This window comes from Prorops nasuta, unplaced genomic scaffold (genome assembly GCF_024137725.1).
Source record: "Prorops nasuta isolate Cenicafe-Biocafe unplaced genomic scaffold, Cenicafe_Pnas_1.2 PNAS00002, whole genome shotgun sequence".
In the NCBI taxonomy this organism is placed as follows: domain Eukaryota; kingdom Metazoa; phylum Arthropoda; class Insecta; order Hymenoptera; family Bethylidae; genus Prorops; species Prorops nasuta.
The window spans coordinates 4098375-4125529 of record NW_027116799.1 but is presented as its reverse complement, the minus strand read 5'-3'; the positions used below and the strand labels follow the sequence as shown (position 1 = coordinate 4125529).

The 27155-nt window shown below is 40.8% G+C and overlaps 1 protein-coding gene across 1 annotated transcript in view; it reads left to right on the top strand.

Moving 5' to 3' along the window:
• Window positions 1-27155, top strand: part of LOC136781712 (acetylcholinesterase-like) — a 99266-nt gene that overhangs the window by 39774 nt on the left and 32337 nt on the right. Inside the window, exon 2 of the mRNA XM_066740689.1 lies at window positions 25102-25244. Coding sequence (XP_066596786.1) covers window positions 25102-25244 — 143 coding nt within the window. The remainder of the gene's footprint in view (window positions 1-25101; window positions 25245-27155) is intronic.

The following is a 27155-nucleotide window of genomic DNA, read 5'->3' as shown; positions in this document are numbered from 1 at the left end:
CCTCCTAACTGTTAGGCAGACATATGTTTATGTTTATTTTTTTTTTTTTTTTTTTTTTTTTTTTTCCTGGTGATGAAAGAGGGAGACCTCGCGGACTGCCCCGCAATATCCCTTCAGTGCAGCCTGTGGCGCATGGATTAATAGAAAAGTAAAGGCAATTCGGTTAGCCTGGATAGTTTATCTCGGGAATAGTCGCCTCATCGTGGTAGTACCAGAGGGGTCGAGACATTGAGAAAAACAGTAGCTAAGAAGAGCTTTCTTTAGTTTCTATATATACTATATTGCCCTGAACTTCTCTCATCACCGAGGAAAAGCTTTAGCCTGTAACGGCGTATAGGCCAGACATAGGGCGGAAAAATTAGCCTATTAAAAGGTCCTTAGTGATAGTTTAATTAATTGTGAGCCTGAAGAAGGCGTGTAAATAGTTGTTTTTATTTCATGTAAGCCTATGATTAAGTAGATCAATTTTGTAAATAAAAATAAGGCCAAACTGGTCAACTTCCTATTGTGAACCCTTATACTAAGGTAAGCGAGATTCATTGAGGGAGTATCGCGTCGTCACACTGTGGAAGTGCAAAATGAGTCGCCGATCATCTCATTCAGAAGTCGGAGGAGATCTGGAAACCATGGGCAAGGATAATAAGTCCAAAGGCCGCGACGAGAGAGCACAATCCCGGTTGGAGCGGAAAACCTCCTGGGAATCTTTAAGTGCCCAGATAGCGAGACTATCGCCAGTGGAATTGAAAAGGACGATGGAAGCTGAGGGCCTAAACACAGATTCTACACTGCCGGTGCTGCAGGATCGTTATAGGAGATACAGGATGATACAGCAGGAAGGAGCGGGAGCAGCCAGGTGGGATAGTAGGCGAGATGAAGCCTCACCCACTGCCGCGACAGGGAGTGATGACCCAACATCACAAGATGAAGGAGTCTTGAGTGATGGCGCAGGAGTATCAGGCCCACCGATTACAGTAACAGTGCCCACCATTGTGACTACTTCCATCATCACTTTGGCTACGACAACAATGACCGGTACCCATCCTACAACCTCTTTAGGCCGTCCGATCGCCTCAGCGGTAGAGCAATCACCGAGTACAGGAAGAACAACGGAAGAATTCTGGCGACTTCCAGTGCCTGTTTCCACCAAATTACCATCGCCAATAACGAGGCCTTTGGTGGCCACTGAACATAGCGACGTACGAGCCCTGCCGACTTCGTCTTCAGCAACTACCACCACCAGATCCCAGGCGATACTCACCTCCACTCACAGGCAGGAACAGCCGGATGAAAACTACGATACGGATCAGAGGGAGGCCGCGAGGAAAGCCTTGGAATTATTCACTCGACTATCCTACGAGGCTAGTGAGAAGAAACGCAAGAAGAAGAAGAAGGAGGATACAGCTGAACGTCGGCAAAACACTAAAGGGAGCAAGAAGAAGCTTGAAAGGCAGAAAGGACATCGGAAACGCCTGAGTGGAGGCAGCGATAGTTCAAGTAGCGGCAGCAGTGAAGAAGATAGCTCCTCCGATGAGTCAAATGACGGGTCCGATCCAGACGACCGATATTCGTCTTCGTCAAGTTCTGAAGACTCTGATGAAAGTCAGGGGAGTAAGAGGTCAGCTCACCGAAGAAGGAGAAAGAGGAAGCCTTCTAAGATTATAGGAACTAAAGCAGTGGATGTTTTAAACAAATGGCGCATCTCCTTCAGCAATGAGAAGCAGGAGAGCGCTGACTCTTTCCTAGCGCGGCTTGAACGATGCCGAAAAGGCTCAGGCCTGGGCCGAAGGACCATAATGAGTGCACTGTCCGTAGTATTGACCGGGGAGGCAGAGAAATGGCATCACCTAATGGGACAACATTGTAAGAAATGGAAAGACTTTGAGAGGGAGTTCAAAAGCCGCTTCAAGACCAAAAATGCCAGGAGGAAGGTCAAACAGCAGGCCAAAGATCGCCTCCAGGGGGACCAGGAAACCATGGTCGAATTCCTTGAGAATATGCAAACTATATTCTCTTATATGGATCCCCCTCTCTCAGAGAAAAGGCAGTTGGACATAGTGTATATGAATCTGAAGCCTTGGTACAGGCAGAGGTTCCTGAGAAGTACTTTCTCGTCGTACAGGAAGCTTCGGAAACTCGGAGAAGAATTGGAAGGAATTCGGCAGGAAGAGAAGCAGCGCAAGGGTCAAGCTACTACTGCAGTGTTGCCGGTTCCCTCTGCCATGTATGTGGGAGGAAAGCGCATCGCGGAAAAGTGCGCAGCCATGGAAAATGAGTCAACTCAAGGAAAAGCGACAACGAAGGACAACAAGGCTGGGAAGAAGAAGACGCCTAAGGCCAAGGCAAAACAGTCATCCAGCCCAGAGCGTCCTACTTCACCAACCAGCCTAAGTCAGCGGGAAGAGGCGTCCAAGGACTACTCCACCCAGACAGGAATCCCTCAAAACAGAGAACCTGCGTGGAATACTCTAACCGCTGAAGAAAGGGCTGCTAAAATCAGGCGGGATAAGGAAACGCTTCCTTGCCATAGGTGTCGGAGACTGGGTCACTGGAAGGCCGAATGCCCTTATGTCCTACAGGGGAAAAAGCCTAATCTGACGCAAGAAGTCAGCCAAGCCTGCCCAAACCCAGTCACGCAGCAGTCGGAAAACAGTTCAAGAGGCGAGTGAACCGGGTCATCGCCGCCTCTGAAGCACATAACGGGACCCTACCAGCTAAGAGCGATGTCCAGGAGTCGAGAGGCATGGTGAAGCCTATAGCAGTGGTGGCTAAGGTAACTCCTCCCAGTAATGGAAGGCGAATTCCAGACAGGGGAGACCAGCGAGCCTGTATTGGAGTAAAATTGGATGGAAGAAATGTCTATGGGCTAATAGACACTGGATCAGTGAAGACGATTGTAGGAGGAGCGCTAGCATTGAGGCTTGCACCTGACCGTCGAGATCCAGTAAAAGCTGACGTTCAAATGGCGAATGGAAGGCCTATTCCAATAGCTCGCGAATTACCTATGAGTTGGACTATAGGTGACACTGGGAAGGAGCTAAGTACCTTAATAGCTCCAGATTTGGCCTTAGAAGTCATTCTAGGGATGGATTTCCTTAGAAAATTCCAGATCTCAGTGGACGCCATCACCGAAACTTGGCAGATGGGTAATGGACGAAGTCTCCCCTACGCCGTATATCGGGGGTCGACTCAGCCGTCAGATGAAGACATCTCAGTTCTAGCCAAAGTTTCTACAGTGAGCGGGTCAGTAAGAAAGGACGAGGAAGACCAGGACAGTAGACCGTTCTTATGGATATTCTTACTAGGCCGAGGAATTAGAGCCTTGCTGGATACGGGGACCGTTCGATCATATCTGGGACAGCAGGTTGTGCCCCTGATAGAAGAGGAAATCGATAAGTCAGCAGCGGGAGGCATACGACTCGGTGATGGCAGCCTAAGCCAAACCGTAGGTGACGTTGCTCTGGAGTTGGATGTGGATAACTTCAAGAAGACGCTACGGATGAGAGTCGCCCCCAAACTGGACTACGAGTGTATACTAGGCATGGATTTCATTAGAGCCTTCGAGCTGGAAGTGAATTTGGCTAAATCACTCTGGCGAGCTAGACAAGGCCAGTGGTACCCGTTTGCGGGGGAGGAGGCCAAGAATACGAAGGGACCTAAGAATCATGCCTGCGCTGCCTTGGAAAGTTTAACCGATTGGCAGCAGTCTACAGTAAAGGCCTGGGAGGCCGAGCATTTTAAGCCTGTATCGGATACGCCTGGGATCACGAGTTTAGTTGAACATTATATAGACGTGCAAGGTAGCACCCCGATAAGACAACGAGCTCGAAGAATTTCACCAAAGATTTTTGAGATAGCACACGCAGAGGTGGATAAAATGCTAGCAGCAGGGATCATTGAAAAGTCAGAAAGTGCATGGGCCAGCTGCCCAGTTATTGTACCGAAGCCTAACGGCAAGCACAGATTCTGCATTGACTATCGAGCTGTCAACGAGGTCACTCGTAAAGACGCCTATCCCTTGCCTCATATGGAGGCTATACTAGATAAATTAAGATCCGCCAAATATATCTCTACAATTGATCTCAGTCAGGCGTATTTCCAAGTGGCGTTAGAAAAGAACAGCAGAGAGATTACAGCCTTCATCGTACCAGGAAAGGGACTATTCCAGTTCAAGAGAATGCCGTATGGGCTTACCAACGCGCCTGCAACGTTCCAGAGGCTGATGGATCGTTTGATTGGGCCTGAATTGGAGCCTAACGTCTTCGCCTATCTGGACGACTTGATAATCGTCACTACAACCTTCGAAGAGCATATGCAGTGGCTCAAACGAGTAGTAGCCATAATCGAGCGGGCGAACCTCGAGATTAATTGGGAAAAGAGCAAGCTATGCCGATCAGAGGTAACTTTCCTAGGTTACATAGTGAATAAAGAAGGTCTGTCACCGGATCCGGAGAAGCTGAAGCCTATACTGGAGTATCCACCACCACAAAACTTGAAGCAGCTAAGAAGGTTTTTAGGAATGATTGGCTGGTATGCCAAATTTCTCGCAGGTCTGGCCAGCTACAAGCTTCCGTTGGTAGAGTTACTGAAGAAAAATGTAAAGTGGCACTGGGAGAGAGCACAAGAGGAGGCCTTCGTCAAGTTAAAAGAGGCTCTCTGTTCTGCTCCAGTATTAGCCAGGCCGGACTTTACAAAGCCTTTTGTCATCCAGACGGATGCCAGTGATTATGCCATCGGCGCGGTTCTAGTACAGGAGATTGAGGGCCAGGAACACCCAATTGTTTACATAAACCGAATATTGACATCAACCGAGAGGAAATATGCTACCACAGAAAAGGAATGCCTTGCTGTCGTGTGGGCTATCAAGAAGCTTCGCCCTTACGTAGAGGGCTACCCTTTTACTGTGGTTACAGATCACAGTAGCCTTAGGTGGCTGAATAACCTCAAGGATCCAACTGGCCGTCTAGCGCGGTGGGCTCTGTCACTGCAAGCCTGTGATTACACTATCATACATAGGAGAGGAGCTTTACACCACGTGCCTGATGCACTGTCGAGAGCCATGGAATCGGCAGTCAAGGCAGAGAAGCCTCTGGCAGACGCAATAGCAGCTATGCAAGACTCTGCAGACGATTGGTATCGGCGCAGGATACAGAACGTGACACGACATCCGAGGGCATATCCAGATTGGAAGACAGAAAAAGGCAGACTGTACGTTCACCGGCCTGACCCGACTCATGAGATGTTAGGCTCGGACTACAACGCCTGGAAACTGGTATTACCTAACGACCTGCAAACCAAGGCAATGGAGGAGGCACACCTCGAGCCTACCTCGGGGCATTTAGGCGTAAGTAAGACTTACAAGCGCCTGTTAGCCCGGTATTATTGGCCTGGAATGCATCGAACAGTTTCATCTTTCGTCCGAAGTTGTCAAGTGTGTCAACAGACCAAACCCAGCCAGGAAGCACCCGCAGGACTAATGGACGGGCGGATAGTAGAAAAGCCGTGGTCAGTCGTTGCAGCAGACGTGATGGGACCATTGCCGCCGAGCAAAAATGGATACAAGTACATTGTAGTCTTCTTAGATAACTTTAGCCGATGGGTAGAACTTAAACCTCTACGTCGTGCCACCGGACTTACGATCACTCAGGCCTTCGAAGAGTTGGTAGTTTATAGATGGGGAGCTCCAGAGATATTGCTCACAGATAATGGCACCGAATTCAGCAACAAGTACTTGGATAGTTTTCTTAAGGACCAAGGGATTCGGCATTACACCACGCCTCCCTACCATCCGCAGGCTAACCCGGTGGAACGGGTTAATCGAGTGATCAAAAGCATGATATCCGCTTACATTGGAAAAAGCCATCGGGCCTGGGATCTACATCTCCACGAGTTCCGGTTTGCCATCAACAGTGCAGTCCATGAAGCAACACAGGAATCACCAGCTTACCTCAACTTCGGACGACAACCCGAAGAAGGGAACAACCTACGGAGGCAGATAGAAGAGCCTGTGTCGGTGAAGAAGACGGATCCAGCTGCGTGGGCAGACCGAATGTCCCGATTGCGCCTTCTGCATGACCTCGTTAAGGTTCATATTGAGCGAGCGAGTGCCCGACAGGCCAAATACTATAATAAAGGGCGAAGAAACCTGCTATTTAAGCCAGATGACTTGGTGTGGAAGCGCAATCACGCCTTGTCATCCGCCGCCGACGGCTTTAATGCGAAACTTGCGCCTACTTATGTAGGACCGTTTATTGTTAAGAAAGCGATATCTACAACTATATATGAATTAAGCGACGCCAGCGGGCGTATCACCTCTAAGGCTCACGTTTCGGACCTCAAGCCTTTCCGCGCCACAGTTAGCAATAAGAGCTCCTCTCCCGAGAGTCCACATGAGAAAAACAGAACCCTTCCGAGTCCCCACCCTTCCGACCAGATTGAGGCTGGAAATACAGTAAAAATTAACCAAATAAGAGTCAGGGACCAGGGTAAACTATCGGATAGTGCGGAGAGTGAGGCTCAGTTAGCCTGGAGGACACGCTTGAGGCCACGAAGGAACCAAGAGAGGCTTAAGGGAAGAATAGCCTGCAGTTAATCGAAAACTTTTTTTTTTTTTTGTTTTGTTTTTAAGTTGTGAAATTACGGGTATCCAAATGTTGCGCACGCGAGGAAATTTCCGCGGCGGCCGGTGCCTTATACCACGGGCGGCAATGGAGGCCCAAGCGCCTGGCCCGGAGGTGGATCAGGGAAACCCGGAGGTTCTGGCCCTAGGACCTATCCGACGGAGGACACTAAGTCCCGTAAGAGGGGAGCTACTGGTTCGGCCAGGAGCATTCTTGGAGAGTTCCAACTCCAGTGAAGAAACAGACGCGTCAGAAGAGGAGGCAGCCCCTAGCTACGAGCCGGAGACCCAGGAGGCGAAGAACGCAGCCTGGAGGGCAGGGCCCAAGCCCTACAACTTATGTTGGTCCTGTGGGAACAGGGGCCACACTTATAAGCATTGTCGTACGCCCCCTAGAAGGCCCTTCTGTAAGGGGTGCGGCTGGGCGTACGAATCAAGAGCGACCTGCCTCCGCTGCGGACCGCGCTTTTGGGGCAACATGGGGCTTGTTGCCCCGCGTCGGCCTGACAGCCTAAGTTGGACCGAGGCCCTACCCATGCCGCGGGGACTCACCGGACGACGAAGAGGAGGCCTTAACGCCGAGGCACGTCGAGCCTTGTGGTGGGCCAGAAATCAAAACTAAAGTGTTCTCCGGACTCCCGTGCTTATGAGAAGTTCTTTTTCGTTGATCAGTTTTCACAAATAGGTAGTTGCCAAAGGAGGCTAAAGCCTGGGCCAAATAATTTTTTTTTATGTTAGGAAGTTGTGAGCCCGCCAAAAATGGGCTAGAACGTTATGTTTTGTAATTCCGGTCGACCCGAACCGATGTAAGGGGAATAAATAATAATTTTTTTTTGTGTGTACTTCCTCAGCAATCTGGAATTTTTAATCCCATCCTACCCCAGGTGACCCATCCCCTAGTAGAGTCAAAGGGAGGAGGAGTTGTAACGTTGTGGATTCCATACTGGTCCACTCGTTAATAGGCCCATTCGAATGTCGCGCCGCGGCGATAGGCGAACAGCGCCGCTGTAGTAGCCTAGTGGCGCCGCCTTTGGGCCCTACGAGATAGCTCCGAGGAGGAGATTCAATCCTCATTAACCCAGCCACGAGTAGTCATCGCAGGAAGGACTCTCGGAGTATTTTTCTCGCAGAAAAGCGCTATCGAAGGATTTGTCGGAAAAGCAGGGCAAGAAAGACGGTGGTCAGGCCAACCAAGTGGTGAAAGAGCCCAAAGGACACCCTGTAGGCCGTAGCAGCCTTTGAGCGAATCAGGGCGATAGGATAACAGGTACCTGTACAGGTTATTTTTCGCGTGCGGAAAACTCTGCCCGGCCATGTGTAACCGGCCGGGGGAGTCGTAGAATTTAAGAGGTGCGCGACCAGATCAGCGCTTCTTTGTCGCGATCGAGAAGAATAAAGGAGGGGCCCGGGAAAATAAGCCTCTGCGGGAAAAGAAAATTACTGCCATGTTTTGCCAGCTCAGGCGATCCTGAGCCTGGGGTCTCGTGCCGGGCAAGCCCTAATAAATACAGAAATGGAGAGTAACCACAAGTAGACAGAAAATTTTGAGGAAAAGTTTGTTTGTCGCGAAGAAGCATAGCCAGGGGTGGCCCCGTAGGGCCTGGCGCCCAACACGCTCCAGGAGCGTAAGTAAGAAAGAAATTTCCCCTGGTTTAAAAATAAATAAAATTAAACCTATGTAAATAATATTCGTTTAGTAACTGCTCCGTACTAGCCTGATGTTTCCCCGTTAGGCGGGTAGAAGGGGAAAGGCGAAACGTATTGTAAGTGTAGTGAAGTGACACAGAGGAAATAAAAAAAAAAAGGAAGAGAAAGAGAGAGAGTCGAAATTTGGAATATCCTTCCCCTGAAAATAGAGCGAGTTACAGAATTTTCGGGTAAGATCGTTGAAGTATAAAGTTGTTTAAATAAAATGTTAGGGCTAAAATCGGGTTGAATCAAATTGGATGAAGGGTGTCGTAAATCTCTGGAATTCCGTAGCAGGTGTTACCTTCCTTTTTCCGCCAAGATTCGTGTGGCTCCGTTTACTCGAGGGACGTTAAAGTCCAGTGTCAACTTACACAAGGAGACTTCTTGGCAAGAACACTCGGCTCTGATCAACCGAGGAGAGTCTTAATATACCTCGACTTCTCGACCCTTTATTACATTGAGATTTCGTAGATTAACCCTGTACCCCATAAAAAGAAAGTTTCACAATCAAGAGGAATCTGTTACAGATTTCTCATACGACAAAGTTTTCTTATGATGGCATTTAACGAGAATGTACGTTTAATTTCCCACTAAAGTTACGTTGTAACTATATATATACTTATCAAACAATCCATTGGTATTCTGAAAAAGTTAACTTTGACCAAGCTAAACGATAGGACGTGACCGATAAAAAGTTTTTACATAAAAATAAAACAATATGATGAAAACATATATGCTTAGATATAATATAATGTTGGTGGTTTTATTTAATTATGATGAAAACTTGAGGTGTGGAAGGTGGTAAGGGTTGAAATTGTTTTCTGTACCGGAAATCATGGTCCAGCCAGGGCTAATAGGTGAGAAAAGTGGGTGAGAGGGGGAGATGCTACGGGGGATTTGTTTGAAAATTATGCGCGCTGAGTTTGGGCTTGAAGGTCTCTTCTCACCCTTTCTCATTTCTCTGACCCTCTACCCCCATCCCTCTTAACCACAAAGGTATACGAATTTTACAAGCAGACGAAAACTTTCGCGGAAATGAAATCGTGATCTCTCCAGTGGACAGCGATGCCAAGGAAGACAAAGGAAACTTACAACGAGTCGTTCGTTTCCTCTGCAGAAATCGAATTCATGACAGTAATTCGCAACGAACTTTCCACGATAAGTATGACAGATGCAAAATTATAGATGGTGCAAAAACTTACTTTAAGCAATTTAAATTATGAACGATAAATTTCAGAAATAAAGAACTTAGCAACAATGGGGATAAAGGTTTTTGTGTAGTATTTATTTATTAATCGACAAAATAACAAATTTAACAAGAGAGCATTGGACGTGAAATTAAAAATTTACCGAACACTGTTGCTGGAGTGGAAGTTTAATGATAGTGAAATATCGTTTAACGATGAGTATAGCAAGAAAATTATGGATAAGTCAAATTAGAGCTGACGTCGAAATATATTCTTGTCGTTTTAAAGCTAGACACTAGAGACACTATACTGGCCTGTTATCGGGACGTTTCGTGTTACATCGTGTATCGATCGGTAATTAATCAGAGTTTGGCACGATTTTCAATCTCGATTTGCTCACTGTCAATCTAGTTATTTGGAATTCTCGGTTTCACAGTTAGAAGGGGTACAGGATGCTGGTAGAATGCAGAATCCCTCGAGTAATAGTGGTCCACGACTGTCACAATTAATTCTGCCTCAGGCAGTGGTTGCCAATGCCACGTTAGATTCCTACCCTTTCGACCCTTGCTAGCCCTCTCCTAGAGTCCTGAAATTTGTACGACCCTTTAAAACCCTCCAGCAAGGTTAGCATCGTAAGCTAAAGTGGCCGCGAGCAGTGGGAACTATTGTTCGTTCAGCTTATCCGATAATCTACCCGGTTAATTCCTCGGAAGTGGCGCGTGCCTCAAGCTAGAGGGGTCCTTTCCACTCAAGATTTCCCCCGCACCAATATGGGCCATGCCATGGACTTTCATTGCCCAGAGCCAAGCACAATTAAACCAACTTCGATTCTAGGTCAGTCTCTTACAAATCCTATAATAAGAAACGTCACGAAACTCCTCCATCGTGTACCATTCGTATAGTTATAATATTTATTAAAAATTCACCCAGGAATTCCCTAAAGTTAAAAGTTTCTCCTTTAAGTGAAACGTATCAATGATTTCCGATCCATAGAGTTTAATCGTTTAATTTAATTTTTGGGATTGTATCGATCAGGATTTGTCTCTTCCTAGTGGCTGTAAAATACGTGTGGGGGAAGATAGGGAGGGTTGATGAAGAGGGCTCTGAACTTTCGTGGCGTGAAGGAGTGGAGTGGGGTGAAGGATGGGGATTCTGGGGGAGGTGATGGGGTTTTTGGGACGAATCGGGCGTGACAGGAAAGCCAAAATCTACTGGCTGCTTCTCTTCGCGGATACGAAGTTAACCTATATATACGTTTCTGTGTACGGTCACGTGTATGGGATTCAATACTTCACTCATACAGACAAATGGCCGAATCAGATACATATAAGACTCGCGTATAAACACGTGCACAAGGCTGCATTCGAGCTTCGCTACTTCCTTGATCAAACTTTCTTGTGTATGATCGGGCAAACTTTTGTAATAAGACTCGCCTCTACGTACGCGTCAAGCCCTCAGCCTTTTATCCACTACGTACTTTACGTTTTCGACACGTTCTCCAAGCGCCCCTACGGTTCTACGTCAAGAAAACTTGAGCCGTGGATAAGTGGAATCTGCGTGAAACTTTTCACCGCTCTTTGTAAATTTTTTTCTTTTCATTCATTTTTGTCAATTCTTTCACCACCTATATCTATTTTTGATTAATTATTATACATCTTGCAACAAACATTTTTTTACGATCAAAGTTATCTTCTTAATAGATCAATTATTTACTTTGGAATTCAAAGTGTAATTTTTTATGGATCGAATTGTGCTGAACAACTGAGCATGGGCTATAATTTCGGAAGAATGAAAGACACGTAGAAGATTAATTGGTTCATTTAGCGTGCGTTCTTAATTAAACGGCCACCGAGAGGTAGTCTCAATGGACCGCGAATGAATACAGAAATTAACGTCAAAGGTTGATTTCACAATTGACTGGAAAACCTTTGAAGAGTCTGGCTATATTTTATTGCGGAGGAAGAAGAAGATGAACGTTCGCCCCGTGTCGACAAAGGACGTTCGTTACTTAAGATAAATTGCCCACAGGGTCAGCAATGAAGATACGAGGCTCGAGGAAAATGTCGAAAGCTCGTAAATTATTTATGAACCAATTGTTCAAATCTTAAATTACCCCGGAATTTCATCAAATGCTGAATGTTAAACTGTTCACCACAGTAAACTATAATAGAGTTCGAAAGATAACAAATATAGTAACTCGAAACGTAGCAAAATGCAATTTTGTAAAATAGAAAATGAACTTAGTTGAGAGAGTCAGTGATAAAGTGGAAATGGCTGGAAGAAGTCGATGGGAAGATAAGAGGTCCTAGTGACAGCGAACGAGCTCGGAAAGCGAATCGTATGCCAGCAAATGTAACGCGAAAGATACTCCACCCCTTGGTACTACTGTACTCTCGCCACGTTTTTGCTCGTGACGAACGTATGCAAAAGTAAAAAAGACTTTCTTCCTCTCGCAACGCTTAGCCATGAAATTTTTGCGCAGCTATAACTTTCCTTCCAGGACTCTCGAGGAAATATATTTCATTTTTCCCTCTTATCTCGCGTCAGCCCTTTTTACAATCTTTCTTCTTCTCAAATCATTACGCAATTCACATTTTTCCTGCTAGCTCTTTAATAATAAAAAAAGAGCTTCAATCTTTACCCATGCAAATTTTCAGAGCACCCTAATTTTTTTCTGCCATTTTACTGCATTTGGGAAAATATTATAAATTCCCCGTCTGATTACTGTTATTCCTTTCTACTGCCTGCGGTTTCCATGTAAACAGAACAAATGCCTGCATGTATATATTATTCTTGGCATGTGTCTCAAGTCATGTGCTGTAAATGGACTTTCGTGAGGAAAACTGGAGATTTTCAAAATAGTGTCTCTCGTATCTCGTCCGTGCATACAAATCTTTTTCCACTACAGTTTTGTTGAACAAAAGAAATCAGAGTTTCACGTATATAGGGATGGGAAATGGTATGTGCCGGGTGGTGTTTGTACGCGATCTTGATGAATGCTTCTTGTTCGAAATGTCTTTGATATTCTTATAGCTTTGAAGTTGTATCCAATAATCTCTTTGTAGTAGAAGTCAGGAGCCAAGAATGGCTACCCTGAGCAATCCGTATCTACTTGCTATCCCGTCTATACCCCAACCTTATCTTACGATTGAATCTCCTTTCGTTAAAAACGAATTATTCTGCCTTCGATCCATCTAGAATATTGTACTAGTCAGTTTTTTATGCATCTGACTTATCTCTTATTTGAAATTAAGAACTACTCGAGTCGCGACAGCCAATGGTATAGATTAATTAAAAGTTAAAGAATATGCTCAGTGTTGCTTTTGTTTGTAAAACTGAAAGAAAATCTTCCCCAAATGATAAGGTAAACTAAAGCACCGAAAAGGATTTTAAAGAAACTTATCGAAAATAACAATTGAAAATAAAAAAACGCGAGATTCTATTTCTATGTTCAAATATCATGTTACCTAACACCAGGTGGGTAATCTCCGTGAAATTGGAGCGAAATTGCTGACTGGTACCCATCGGTAGAGCTTTAATTTCGCAAATAACTGATGACCAACGCTACTGTAGAACGAAATACGATGAGTTCACGAATTTTAAAAACCTTTATTAGTGGTATAATATTTGAAATTATCGGATGATGTATGAAAAAGCATAAATCGAAAAAGGAAAATATTATACAAAAAATGTAGGAATTTTAAATAAACTAGAGTATTGGAAAAGTATTGAAATATATTTAGAAAGTTATTGCGAGTCTATACTAAGTCTTACGTGTATCGGAGAAAATCAATTTTTATTCGGTACAGACGGTTCGTTTCTGAAAATTCTTTATCTATCCGTAAACATGCTATTCGCATTGACTTATCAAGTGTAACCCACGAATAGTTTCCATTTTCCATCTGAAATGAAGTATTCTCACAGTTGGATATTAAAGGAGGAGAAAATTAACGGGAGTAATATTGTGTGCATCAGTTAAAATGATAAAACATATCCGAGGGCATTAATTATCACATTATAATCAAGAGTTAGTTCCCACACTAATTAAAAATACGTGTAATGTTACAAGTTCGTATCTACGTCAGCATATTCTTCATAGAACAAAAGATGATGTATAATGCATTCGGTTGAGCTTAAATTTCCCTATAGATTTATTAATATTATACAGCCAGGCTTGACTCACAACGTTTAAATAATACTATTGTTTAAATATTTTATCAATCAGTATAAATACTAAAAATTACAGTTTTTAATCAATATATTGATTCTAGAACTGGCTCTGTCGAAATACGTGGATAGTGTGTACATAATGCAAACTACGTGTGTCATTCAAAACGGTTTATGAAGATTCGTGAACTTGACGTAAATTAATATATCCATCATAGGTTAGTTAGTAGAATTTCGAATCGTTACAAAATGCTTTCGATACTTACTTGAGTATTTAAATTATTTAATAAAATTAGTATAAATACATGTTTACATTAAAATTGAAGAATTACCGTAACACATCGCGAATTCTGAATCAAAATAGAAATATATTTTGAAACTTGTTATACAAGGTTAATATGCACGCTGTACTTTATTTTCGTTATTTTCGCGAAACTCTACGAGATAGATGGGAGTACCAAGGAATCTTGGCGATTTCAACGAGGTCGTTATCACGAGCTTTTTCTACAGCAGCCAATTTTCATAGTAGCTCATAAGAGCCATGGACGTGCTTGCTTTACGCCAGCAGAGGGTAAACAAGGAGACAACAATTTTGAATGCTGAAGCGAGAATGCTTTCAGGGTAAACATTGGATGAAGTCGACTTGACTACTTTGCCAGTTAAGCGATGAATTTTCTACTTTCAGCAACGCGCGATCCAAATTGAAACTGTTTAGTTTTATACATCCATCGTAAACTATTCTATCTTCAAAAATTTCGGTAGTATCTTTCTGCATTAATCTGCGTAAATCACAAATAAAGCACAGATGATTCTAGAACGTGGATGTTTCAACGTCAAGTATATAATCGTCGATTTGACTACTTAGAAAATTGGACGATCACAATTTCCACTATCACAATAATTTAATTCAAACTAGCACATTTAAGTTTAATCCATAATAAATTACACTGTTTCTAAAATTGATCTATCCGTTTTAATTTAAACTCGATGCAGCAACTACAGAAAATAGCCAAAGTTCGAACATTAAACTTAACTTATTTGTGTGCCAAGTTCTGTATTGACAAAGTTAATTATCTTAAACCTAATGTCAAATTTCCATTTACCTCCCACGTGCAGAAGACTCGATGTAATTCCTACTCAAACACCTTATCCCCAAAGCGCGCTCTTCAGCGTCGATAGACTGATTAACCTGTCAATTTCAAGCTTTGCCAAATCCAGTGATAATAGTCTATCAAAGGTCAGACGATTATATTAATTAGATGACGCAGAACTATCAACGATCAAATAGCTACATGTAATTCAATCTAGCCTAAAATAGCGACGCTTAAAACTGTACATATATCCATCATGTCTTGCATTTAATTGAAACTCGTACATTTAGAATTTATTATTATTGTACGCGGCAGTGATGTAAAATAAAATACTGACGACGGATCATTGATTAAATTAGACATTAAAGCAATACGGTTGGAGTAGACGGAAGTTCAGTTGTTGGACTTAATTTAATAGTGAACAGAGCTTCTATTGTTAATATCTGTAAGTCGATTGATTGAAAGTGACAAAGCATCAGATAACTTATCAGACTTCGCCATAGATGCTTGTAGAACCGTGACTGGCTGGCGTTATACTGTTTCTATTACGGTTAATTGTGGTTATATACTCAGCTCTCAGATTCAGAAATATTCGTGCTACCAATTTTTCACACCTCCCCAGACAAAATTTTGTCACTTAAGCAAACGCAGTGAAGCATGCCACTAATAAAGCGTCTAAATATTCTGCTACTTCCAACAATCTTCTCTCTTGAAATTTCTCACTTGCTGAGACATCCCATGCATAATTATTGTTGTTCGTCTGGAACAACAAATGTTTTCACGGTTGCGTAAACTTGAGTAATTTAAGATTTTATTAGTCGATGAACCGTTGAATATTTTTTATAGAAATCGTGAAAATTTGATCGAATAAAAATTCAGTAGAACGAGTCAATTATTTGGCATCCATCCGAAAGTTCAGTGATGCATTTCAATAATTCAAGGATTAGAATTGCAGAACAGCTGCTCGCAACCGATGCAAAACATTACTTAAGGTTTAAGGCAGGGGTAGAGAAAGCTTTGTAATTAAGTGGAGATACTCGGATTACTCTAAGGTTATCCAGCATTTCGGAGCATAAAGCACATTAATGTTACTAAAAGCAAGTGCGTCGGAGGATATGGAAGCTTATCAATAATTATTTCGCAATGTTATCTTAAGCTGATGGATTGTATAACAATATTAGTTATCAATCGAAATATAACAATTTTATTGAAGCTAGGGGTTTAAAAATTTTTAGGACTATGCTTTAAGATAATACTAAAATTATTTAATTCATTCAGTCTCTAAAAAGCGTCTTCTGAGATTTTCTACAAAAATCACTCAATTCTTTGAGCCTCTAGTAAGAGGAAATATCGTCAAGGGACGTATAAAAGTATGAAAATTGCTATTATGGTGAAATGTAATGTTATGATGATTAAAAATACGTGTCATATGGAAAGAAATTCATGGTTTAAACTTTAAAGCATCGTGCAATATAATATAATCCTTGTCAATATTTAGAACACATGAAAAAATTGAAAAGTACGAAACTTAAAATGATGAAGAGATACAATGACGTATTTCGATAATGTGAAATGTCTCATCTCGACACAGGTTCATAGCATAACAGGTATCAATTGTGAGGCAACGTATAAGATCGTGTAATATCTATCGACGTTCTTAAAGAGATGGGAGAAGGGTGGTTGCGGGGGTGGGGGGGGGGGGGGTGCGTTAGAGAGGATGGACCTTATAAATGGTTCGATAAACCGAGCTGAGCGGAAGTCGAGGGTTACAGAGGGTGGCTTCTTACGCGTAGCAACGACTTGAGAACGGAAAGTACTAGTTGGAGGGTGGCACCGGGGACCTATCATTTCCTCATTATCTACTCAAACATGGCGTAGCTCGTTTCCAGCCCAATCACATTGTCGGCTTATCGAGCTCAGGCGATTCCCAGCTTAACTTCCCCACTCTCGAAAACCTTCACAGGATCCCAAACTATCCTTGAATTATAAAACCACCTAAATTTCTCTCAATAAACAAAAGAATCAAAATTATCTGGAACATATGAAATTATCCATAATTTAGATGTACAATTTACTGCATATATCATTTCGATATTATTTATTTGATAATAGCGTAATCATTTTTGCACTGTTATTACATTAGTATCAATTCTAAGGATATTTGTAATAGCAGGGATGTATATTGTATATGGTGTTTTAATAATAATTTTTTTTTTGCGAGGTAATGGAGACAAAAAATTAAGAAATTGAGTTTTGTTGGTGAATCATTTCGTTCATTAGAATTAGTGTTTTAAATAAAATGTTAAGAGTGTTTATAATTTATGTTTATTTTGTTTGTGTCAGGGACGGGTGGCATTTGAGTCGTTTACGTCACTGACGGGCAAAGTTGACTATATCGATAATGGCACAGATGGCATTTCAGCGGACCATTAGAGCCCCTGAGGTGTGATTATAGTCTTAAGTCGGCAAACTCCGTGAGTGTCATTCCAAGCATTATGCTACCGTGGAAAGCCGGCCTAGTTATTTCTATGAATGTCCTCAAGCCATTCCCTCCAACTGCTTTTGCTCAACTATCTTCTCCCTCTTTCCCTCACCCTTTCCTCCCTTTCCTCACACGCAATAGCAACGGATCCCAAACTATTTTCAATATACTCACTGCTAAGAATGATGATCCTTCCCATATTATATCCTTAAGGAATTATTAAATAATTTATTAAATTAAATATTCTTGTTTATCGTTAAATTATGCTGAAAGTGGAGAAAAATGTATTTTTCTGGTGAGATAGAAAAGTTTTGGCAGAAATATCGTGGGAGGAGAAATGGTAATATTGAATGAAGTTCAGGAGTATGCAGTTATATAAGAGTGACAATTTCGTGCCTAGGAGCTATTTGCAGAAGCAACAGTCCCGAGGTGAGAAAGCTCCACGAATTCACCTGACCCATTTTCGTTTCAAGCGAGATCCCATATTGGCTACCTCAATATCGTTCTTACCCCTGCATCCTCCCTTGTAATTAGTGGATCGTAAAAGTAAGTATGATTTAAACCTTACAAACTCATTGGCCAATTGTCACCCTAAGAGTGTATTACAAAGATTTATGTGTTATTTAATATAGCCAATGAAGATATCAAATTACGTAATTGCTATATCGTTTAATAGAGGATTACCAAATTGGGTTAACGTCAAAATCAAAATTAAATCGAGAGGTATTATCATAATGTTTGTCCAATGGACTGATTCCAATCTAATGGATTCTTAATTGGGAATGTCATGTTTAATTAAATTTAATTAAACAACTGAATGAGAAATAAAATAGAATGATAGAAATGATTTCATTGTAGAAAACTTCTGTTAATAATTAATTAGCATATTGCAGTTTTGTTGGCCATGAAACGAGAAATTGAATAATTCAATCTCTGGAAGAGTGACAAATAAATTGTAATTGAAGTGCTTTGTGAAGAAAATTTCAAAGCTTCGAGGATCTGGTTTTGGTGACAATATGTTGAATACAAATTACTATTATAAATGTGTAGGAAATACCAAAGTTTCTGAAAGAAATTGGAAAATTTGCCTTACGAAGGAATAACTAATAGATGCCATAAGTCAGTTTTATTACAAGTTGCATAAGCGTTTAAAGGAAATTAATGAGTTTGTGTTTCGTAAAGGAAATTTGACGTTGATAAGTTAGAGAAGGCTCTTGAAAAGGGTGTTGGGTGGAAGAATTTCATAATTGTCTTGGTAGAAATGTGACATTATCTACGAAATAGCTGGCAATAATGGGGCTACAAAATTCCAAAGTGGATAAAGCTCGAAAAAGACCATCTTTAACCAGTTTTATCCCTTAAGTGGAATGCTATAGACGTGTAATTCGACGAACGTCAAGGGCTACTTCTTGACCCAGCCAATAGCTGTTTATCACTTGCACTAGTGTATTAAAAAAGTTTTGAACTTTCCATTGCTGTCGTGGTAGCCGAAACAATGCTCTTTCGTTCATAACGTACAAGAACAAAAACACATAAATAGTACATTACACGTATACTAAGCTTTTAAGTTTTATCTTTCTCTAAAATTATAAAATTCTTCCCTCCGTTATCGTTACTCGAACCATTTATCTTAAAAGGTAAGCCAGCGTTGCATCTCTTCCTCTCTCTCTCTCTCTCTCTCTCTCTATACCTTTCACCCCTTCTCCTATTAGAATAACAATGAGATTAGATATTAAATCTGTAGTGCTCTAGAAGCTTCTCGTTCAAATTTGTTCGTTCCTTTCTCTCTTTATGATAAGCGAATAGAACGCAGCTTTTTTAATTTCAAACTTTTCATCGCATGGTCCAACAAGCTCTTGGAGCAAAACTGCTGAGATTGCTTTAATTGTAACGTTTACCCCGAGTTTCGCTGTGAGGATGAATAGCACTTTTTATGTGTGGTGGGGCAGGGATAATAATGACGAAAGAAAGTTTAGTAACGAAACGTGTTTGTTTGGAATGGCGAAATTTCCTCATCTTGGTACAATTGAAGTCATAACTTTTCACAAAAGTGCTTAGTAACTTACGATCCCGAAGATTATAACGATAAAGTTTTATTATGCTTGCTCCAAGGGGTTAAAGATCCAAGAAAATAATAACATGAATGTTGCGGGAGCCCAGTATATTTTCTTGCAGCACCGCACCTGTGCCTCTATTTTATAAACATAAGCCGAGTGGTAGTCGAGAATTTGATACACGATCCTGTATTTTATCCGACAGATGTGAGTTAGAAATTCAATGTAAAGGAACATCTTGTTCAACGAACTTATATTACGTTATTTACATTTATATAAATTCAACTAGTTTAATGAGCTTTCACGAATTGCAATACATGAAATGCTATTTGCTTCTTTTTTTCGATGGGTGATGTATGTACAGTGAAATGTGCAATTAATTGGCCAGGAGTTGTTTTTAACAAATCGAAATAAGGTTTGAAGGAATGACAGGAGGCAAAGGTCGACATTCTCTTTTGATCCGGTTTTTGCTTAGTTTTACTGCAGATTAGAATGCATAAAGTAAAATAAAAAAGAGAGAGCTGGCACAGTGATCATGATTCTTCTCGTGTTTCGTTGGACGATTCAATCTTTGTCGATGCATTCAGTGATTGCATTGCCACCGATGCGAAAAACAAGCACATATTGGATTCGCCTTCTACGTCTATGATGAACACAATGCCGCGGAAAATGCGAATCCTATTCAGATTCAAAATACATTTCGCCATGGATGCTGTTGTCTGATTTGTTTCTTTTTATTTCCCTAGCCCAACCAGCCACTATATCCTCATACGAGCATTGTGTGAAAAATATATTCTTTATACTGTATGAGAAATAAGTTTACGCAAGCTTGCATTATTTAGCATCGATATTTAAAATTATATTAATTTATTGATAGAGCACAAACTTTTGATTGAAGTGGTGCTATAGTCATGCATTTTTTCTTATGTTAATTATAATGATTTGTTATACGACTCGAACGGTTGATTGGAAATACGTATTATTTGGGACAATTGAAGTAATGACGGTAAAATTAGATTTACTATTGTTGCATTTTTCACGAGGTAGAATTCGATAAGAAACTGGTTAAACGACGTTACTCCTGTCGGTGCAGAAATTGAGTAGACGCGGCTGCACGGCTGCGACAACTTTACAACAACTTTCCTAGCGTATTTATAAGTGTTGTACCGAGCTTGGAAATCGTACAAGCTCCGCTGGTATATATATTATGTACATTCGACGCCGCAACAATCTCTCCCTCTAGTTTGACTATTTTTCCAGTACGACCAAATTATTCCAAAACTTTTCAGTCTCATGTTCATTATCACATCGAACCTGCTTCGTCTCTTCTCATTGCCTACTCTAATAACTTTTCATTTCCAACTCGCCGACTAGTTCTTATTACTCGAAAAATTCTATTTCTCCTATCCCGAAACTTTCATTCACCAGCTCCAATAACTCGTAGAAATTTTCGAGCAACTAGAATTTTTATCCCTTAACAAGTATTTTCGTAATATACGAGAGGAAAAGTTTTTTTACGTAATAATGTAAACTTGTTAGTTTTTGTATTTTCGTAAATTCTCTCTTTTGGAAAGGTGCGAAGGACGTTTAAATTTCCTGACGCTTTATGGTGGAACGGTGAATGAATAGAATACTTTGAAATATCACAAGCGGAAGTAAGCAGTAGTTGTACCTTTTTCACTTCTCCATCGCTGATAAAATCAGTAATCCACGTATGAGCCACATCTCCATAGAGATCGAACTTTTATTCTACGGTCACGTGACTACGTGACTGGAATAAACGTCGATTTAGCTAAATTTCAGAGAATAATCACGCACCTTTTCCACTATTTCAAGTAGAAAAGACCAATTTATTACCCGCCATTAAAGTATCCAGCTGAAAAGTTTTTTCTTTCTTCATTCGTGCAATAATCATTAAATCTATTCTCCAAAGTGGTTTCTCCGGCGAGAACTGGGACTTGAAAAATCCGTCGCGCAACTTTATAGAGATCCGAGGGTGAAACCGTTTAAAGAAACTTGAAACGCTTTTCCAATTTCCAGCGGAGTGTACCAGAAGCATTGTAATTTACAGTGATCGACCATATTTTTCTTTCTGAATGTTGAAAATTGAAAAGTGTCCTTTCTTAGGATCCAGGGATAACGGAGTATCCAGGATGAGTTTAAAGCACTTATCTTTTAGCCAGGCAAATGGGAGTGTAGGGAGGAGGGGTAGAGTGTGATAAAAGATTCATGCATTCGAAGTGAAAAACATGAGTGGAAAGATAGGAATTGGGAAGGAAGGAGTCTTTGAAGCTTTGGGGCGCAGTAAAGTCGTTACAAACGAAAGTAGCTGGATGTTGGATGTCATGGCATTCAAACAGAATATCAATAAGATTCGATGAGAAGAGAATGACACTTTCCTTGCGTTGATAAGATTAATAATTAACAATTTTCACGAATTCAAAGGGATTACAGTAATTTCGAGAAGTGTAATTGCGATAAATGGGTTGATTACCGACGTTGGTAAAAAATGTTGAATTTTTCGTTGGGTTGAATGATAAGGGAGCTCATAACGGAGTAAAGAAAATTAAAGATTTATGAGAGTCGTGTGTCGGAAGTTGGGAATGGATATCTGAAAGATATTCGAAGTTGGCAAGGGTGTAGTAGAATCATTGGTGGCGTGAGAGAACGAGAGTAGCCAACAAGTTGGTGTTGAATCGATAGAGATGGGTGAGCCTGGGGTGTAGGCAGGTGAGGTCGTGTAGTCTGGCTCCCCCCTCTTTTCCTACCCTTTAGCTATCCCCACCATGCAGCTTTCTCCCCTGCTTCCGTCATCCCATTTTCCTTCTTTCCTTCTGACTATTCTACTTGTGGTGTGTCACCCTCGTGCAAAACCTCTCGGGGCCTTTCGAACTACACTTGGTAATTGAGTTCTTTTGCATTGGCCTTACCCAGTCCTAACCCCTCTGACAAAAATATGCCCTCGGAATGGAAGACCCTTGAATTCTTTATTTCATCCTACTACCCTCTATCTTAAAGCCTATCTTCACCAAAATCCTTCTGATCTTCAATTTTCCCTCTGTTACCAAATATCTCTCTAAAACCACCTTGCACTTTTTTCATTCGACGATATTTATACGACACAATTTTTATTTAACTATTCTTAAAAATTTATTTTAGTTTAAACATTGATGTTATTAATAATTTATGTCAATCTACATTCAAGTAGTATTTTAATAATCAAATATTATAAACAAATAAACACAGTATCGAAGACGCTGGAAACCGAAAAGCTTGTACGACCATCGTAAATCTACTGCATACTATGTGCTCGAGAATACAGAACCACACGTGCTACCGCATCAGACTTTTCCTTTGTACTGTTGATCCATAAACCCTTTGTGTTTGTGTAAATACGCGTTCCAGCTGCGCACCGGTTTTGCACATTTAACTTTGTATCCCTTGAAAGGAAGTCAAGTGGTATAAGCAAAATATAGGTCCGACTAATTGTAATTTTAAAGTACAGAAATTCAATATTTTCAAGGATATAAAAGAAATTGTCTTATTTCTAAAACAATCAAGTGATATAAATCAATCAATAATCAGGCATGTCAGTTTTTTAATTCCATGCTTGGCTAATGCCTTGTGCGTTTAGTTAGATTAAAAATCACGTTTATTGAGAAAGAAATTTAACGATTGGACATAAATTGCTGCTTGAAAATACAATCGCCTTGTATCGCTGGTTCTTTAATTTTCTCAAGTGTTTTTTCAACATAGCTTAGTCCATCTGTTTCACAGAATTTAAAACTATTTAAAATGAGTATTTGAAATTTGTGTGTAACTTTTCAACTGGTATTCTCGTCGCTTTTACAGAAAAAAACCTATACTTGTTTCAGTCCTATTCTCGTTGGGTTGAACTATAAACTTTTAAACTCCTATCCTCAAAGTGGTCAGACAGAAATTTCTAAAGCACATATCGTCGGTCCTTAACTGATGATTATCGTTTTTCCAATAATTGCAACTTATTCACCTCGTAAAAGAGGTTTTTTTAGATTGCAATTAGGTTTCTAATAAAAGGATTTTATTGCGACTTGACGTTTCTCGTTGGAAACGCATGATCCGGAAGTAAGTATAGGTCTAAAGCAGCATAAGAATAGCTGGGAGCTGGGATTGGACGAAATATTGAAATGAAACGATCTCGCAGTGCGAGTCGACAGACGAGAAACGAAAAAGACACATTTCGCTTTCTATTCGGAATATAAACTTCACTTTGAGACGATCCAAACCATCGTCGGCATCGCTTTCGCTGCAGTTTCCCTCGATCTCTACAGCCACTCCTCCCCCTCCCTTCTCTCAACATTGCAAAATTTCCGTCGCTTTTACGTTTCATGAACCCTGCAGTGTTATCAGGAATTTTCTTGAAAAATTCTCATCTCACCCACGTGAAATCCCAAAGTATACTCGACGCTTATCCATCCAATTAGTGATTTCTTCCACTAGCACGACGTTTGGAAATATTTTAAAAAGTCAAATCGTATATTTATTCTCTTGGGGAGAAGTTTGACCAAGGGTAAATAACACGTGATAAGACTGAAATCCGATTGGTCGGTGCTCGGAATGGTAGTGGGGTGGACGCGATCTTATCGAGGATCAGGGATGGACTGGAGTCTCACCATCGATTCTTAAGCCACGTGTGTTTACGCAGCCCTTGTGAAAAGAGCGGGAAGGTCGCAAGGGAATCACCCATTTCTACCTGCTTTCGTTGTAATGCGTAGTCCCCGCAACCGCAGCCAATGTCTGTGGGTTCTCGTAAACCAATAAACTCGTCTTTTCCTTTTCCAACCGCGCATAAATCTTCGCCCACCCTGAAAAGACACTTTGATCTCGATCTGTCTACTAAATACTCTTGACTCTATATAATTCCAGAAATAAACTATATATATATATATATATATATATATATATTCATCACGCGACACTTGTTTTCTACTACGTCGTCTATAATTGGTACTTGTTTACGTGCACATTTTTTTCCTACGGTAAAATGTGCCGCAGTTAAATATAATCGTCTATATTTATTACGAAACGTAATTTTTTATCGATTGACGTTAACTCTTATCCGATTGGTATATAGGGAGCGATATTTATTGTTTACTTTGACCAGTCTGTCTGTTTGTTGCTCAAGCAAGTTGACCGATCATTTTCCATAAGAGTGTTTCATTTTTAAAGGAATTTTCCAACTTATCGATATTACGAAATCTATTTGCTGGTACAGAAAGGTGCTTTTCAATCAACTCAGATCAAATTCTCGTTCACTTCCGTTCAGAGTTTGCTGAAAAATATTTGCATGGAAAAACACATTTGAACAAGCTTGCAGCGGCAATATCGCGGACCATTCGACGAATTCTTCATGTCGCTGGGAATTTAGTTTTTAAAATATGGCCTTGAAAGTGTTTCCTGCTGGCTTAAAATACCAGATTGCCTGCGGCACGGCTCTTCGTTTTCGAAAGAGAGGGATGAGTTCTTTTTCTATAGCACACAAATTTTCTAAGAGAGGAATACATTCGACCTGAAATAATGACCTTACCAATTGTCACCCACAACCTCAATTGCCATTCTTCCTTGTTCCAAACGCGTTACGTTAGTTAAGAAATAATCATCGTTAAATATTTCCTTGAAAATTTCTAATAATCTTTCAAGGAGGAACCGCTTGATCTCATAGTTAACTGTTATTTCCGACGTAAATATTTTATGGTCAAGAATGAAGGGAAAAATTATTGTGTAAAATATAAAAACCATATTAATTTAATTAATTCTGTTTTTCCTTGGATTTCAGGTACTTACTTCATTCTGTACGACTTTATGGACTTTTTCGAAAAGGACAACGCGATTGTTCTGGATCGGGAGAAGTTTGAAAATATCATCAATACTATTTTCAAGAATATGTCATCGGTTGAACGAGAAGCTATTTTATTTCAAGTGAGTGCACCTTTTTGCATCAATGCCATTAAAAAAATTGATTCGCATTTGCCTTGACCAATCGTTTAACGCTATAACTAAAAAAAATCCTGTGACTAACTATAAATCCATTCCATAAAATTGTTCTACCACGATCATGTTACAAATGTAGATTAAAACCATGTTGAATGTACTGTAAATAATATAAAGATAAATCTTTCGATTCAGGCATTAAAAATTGTTAGTTATTTTAATTTCTTTTTTTTATATACTTTCCTGCCTCGACTCATGTATAAATTTACATTCTTTCAGTCAAAGAGGTATTTTTCGCTCTACTTTTTTATCGGTTGAAGCTTGGACTGGTTATATTTCAGATCTGAATTTTTCTCGTATAACACATGCGCGTTAAAACTGCAGAGCGAAATGCATCAAGCTGGACAATGCTAATTTCACTTAAATTAGGACATACTTGAAATATCAGCATCGCATTTCCCAGTCCACTCGATTTTATCCCGCTTTCCTGGAATGCTTCGTGACGCGAGTAAACTCGATGATCTCGCCCGCTTTTTCTCGAAACTCGCACGACGCAGCTGCAGCTCCATGGGTCACGTATATATATAGCGAAAGTTAAATTAGAGCTTAATTGTGCCGCTTCAACTTCTTTTTAGCCACAGCTTGGTTTAGTGTGTCCGTTGAAACCGAGACAATAATATGCGCTCAGCATAGGAAAATGGTGTGGATTTATAAAAAGAACAGAAAAAAATTGAATGAGTATTATGTAGAAATGAATTAGGAGGGAGGAAAGGTTGTAAATCTTATCATTGGGGTGGTTTTCTTCTTTCAGTGAGGAATAATGGGGGAGGTGCTGAGAGGAGGGAGATAATGAGTGAAAGAACGACAAATGGGGAAAGCGAGAGAGACTGATAGAGGAGAGGTTAGGAGTTTCATGCCCCATGGACACCTATGTAAATGTGGCTACCTGTCCGGAAATCAATTTTCTTTTTCTCCGTCTATCGTAAACGCTGCCTCCTCGTATTTGCGCCAGGCCACCTGTGGCAACGTCTCCCCTCCCCATCTCTCTCCTTACACCCCTTACTTTTCCTTCCTGAGTATCCTCGAAAAGCAACTTCGAACCGCTCGAATCTGAATATCGGAGGAAAAAAGGAACTAAGAACCCTACTATCAGAGAGATAAAAAAACTTGTTCTCCAGCCACTATCGCCTCCCACGAACCTTCGAAGTACTGTTCAAAGTGACAAAAGTCGGATTCTGCAGAGCTACTTTCCTATTGCAAACTCGTACTTCATTTGATATAATTAAACAATTATTTCAATCACGTCTGACTAGTAACTAACTGTATCTACTGAACAATATTTCCAAGTTTTATTTCCAAGTCTTTACGCTACGACCGATCAGCAATGTCTCTCGTGAAATAGCGTCTGGTAAATAAGGTAAAGTGGAAATAAAGGAGAAAGAATATTGGCGAATTGGATGAGGAAAAGTGGATATTGAAATTGCAAGAATTGGGGAAGTCTGGGTTGTGTGGGAATAAAAGTGGGTGGAAATGGGAAGAAATATGGAGGTAGGAAGGTTTAAGGAGGATCACGTGTGTCGTTGAAAATTGTTGATCTTGCTGTCGCAGTTATCAATGAGTTGGATAACAGACTGCAATTTTACACAGAGCAACGCTTCGTTATATCCCAGCCGTTGGAGTTGCAATCATGGCCAAATGCGAAAATCCAAAACATCAGTTTCGCTGCATCTGCATAATAATGAAGGACATAGAACGTAGTCTGCATCAGCTACCCGTATAATAGAAGTACTTCTCACGAAATTACTATCCTTAATAATCTCATTGTTCTCCGTTCTCATTGCAAACTTCCAAACTGTTTAAGGTCCTCTATTTCCATTTCAAATCTCTTTTTTAATCTCT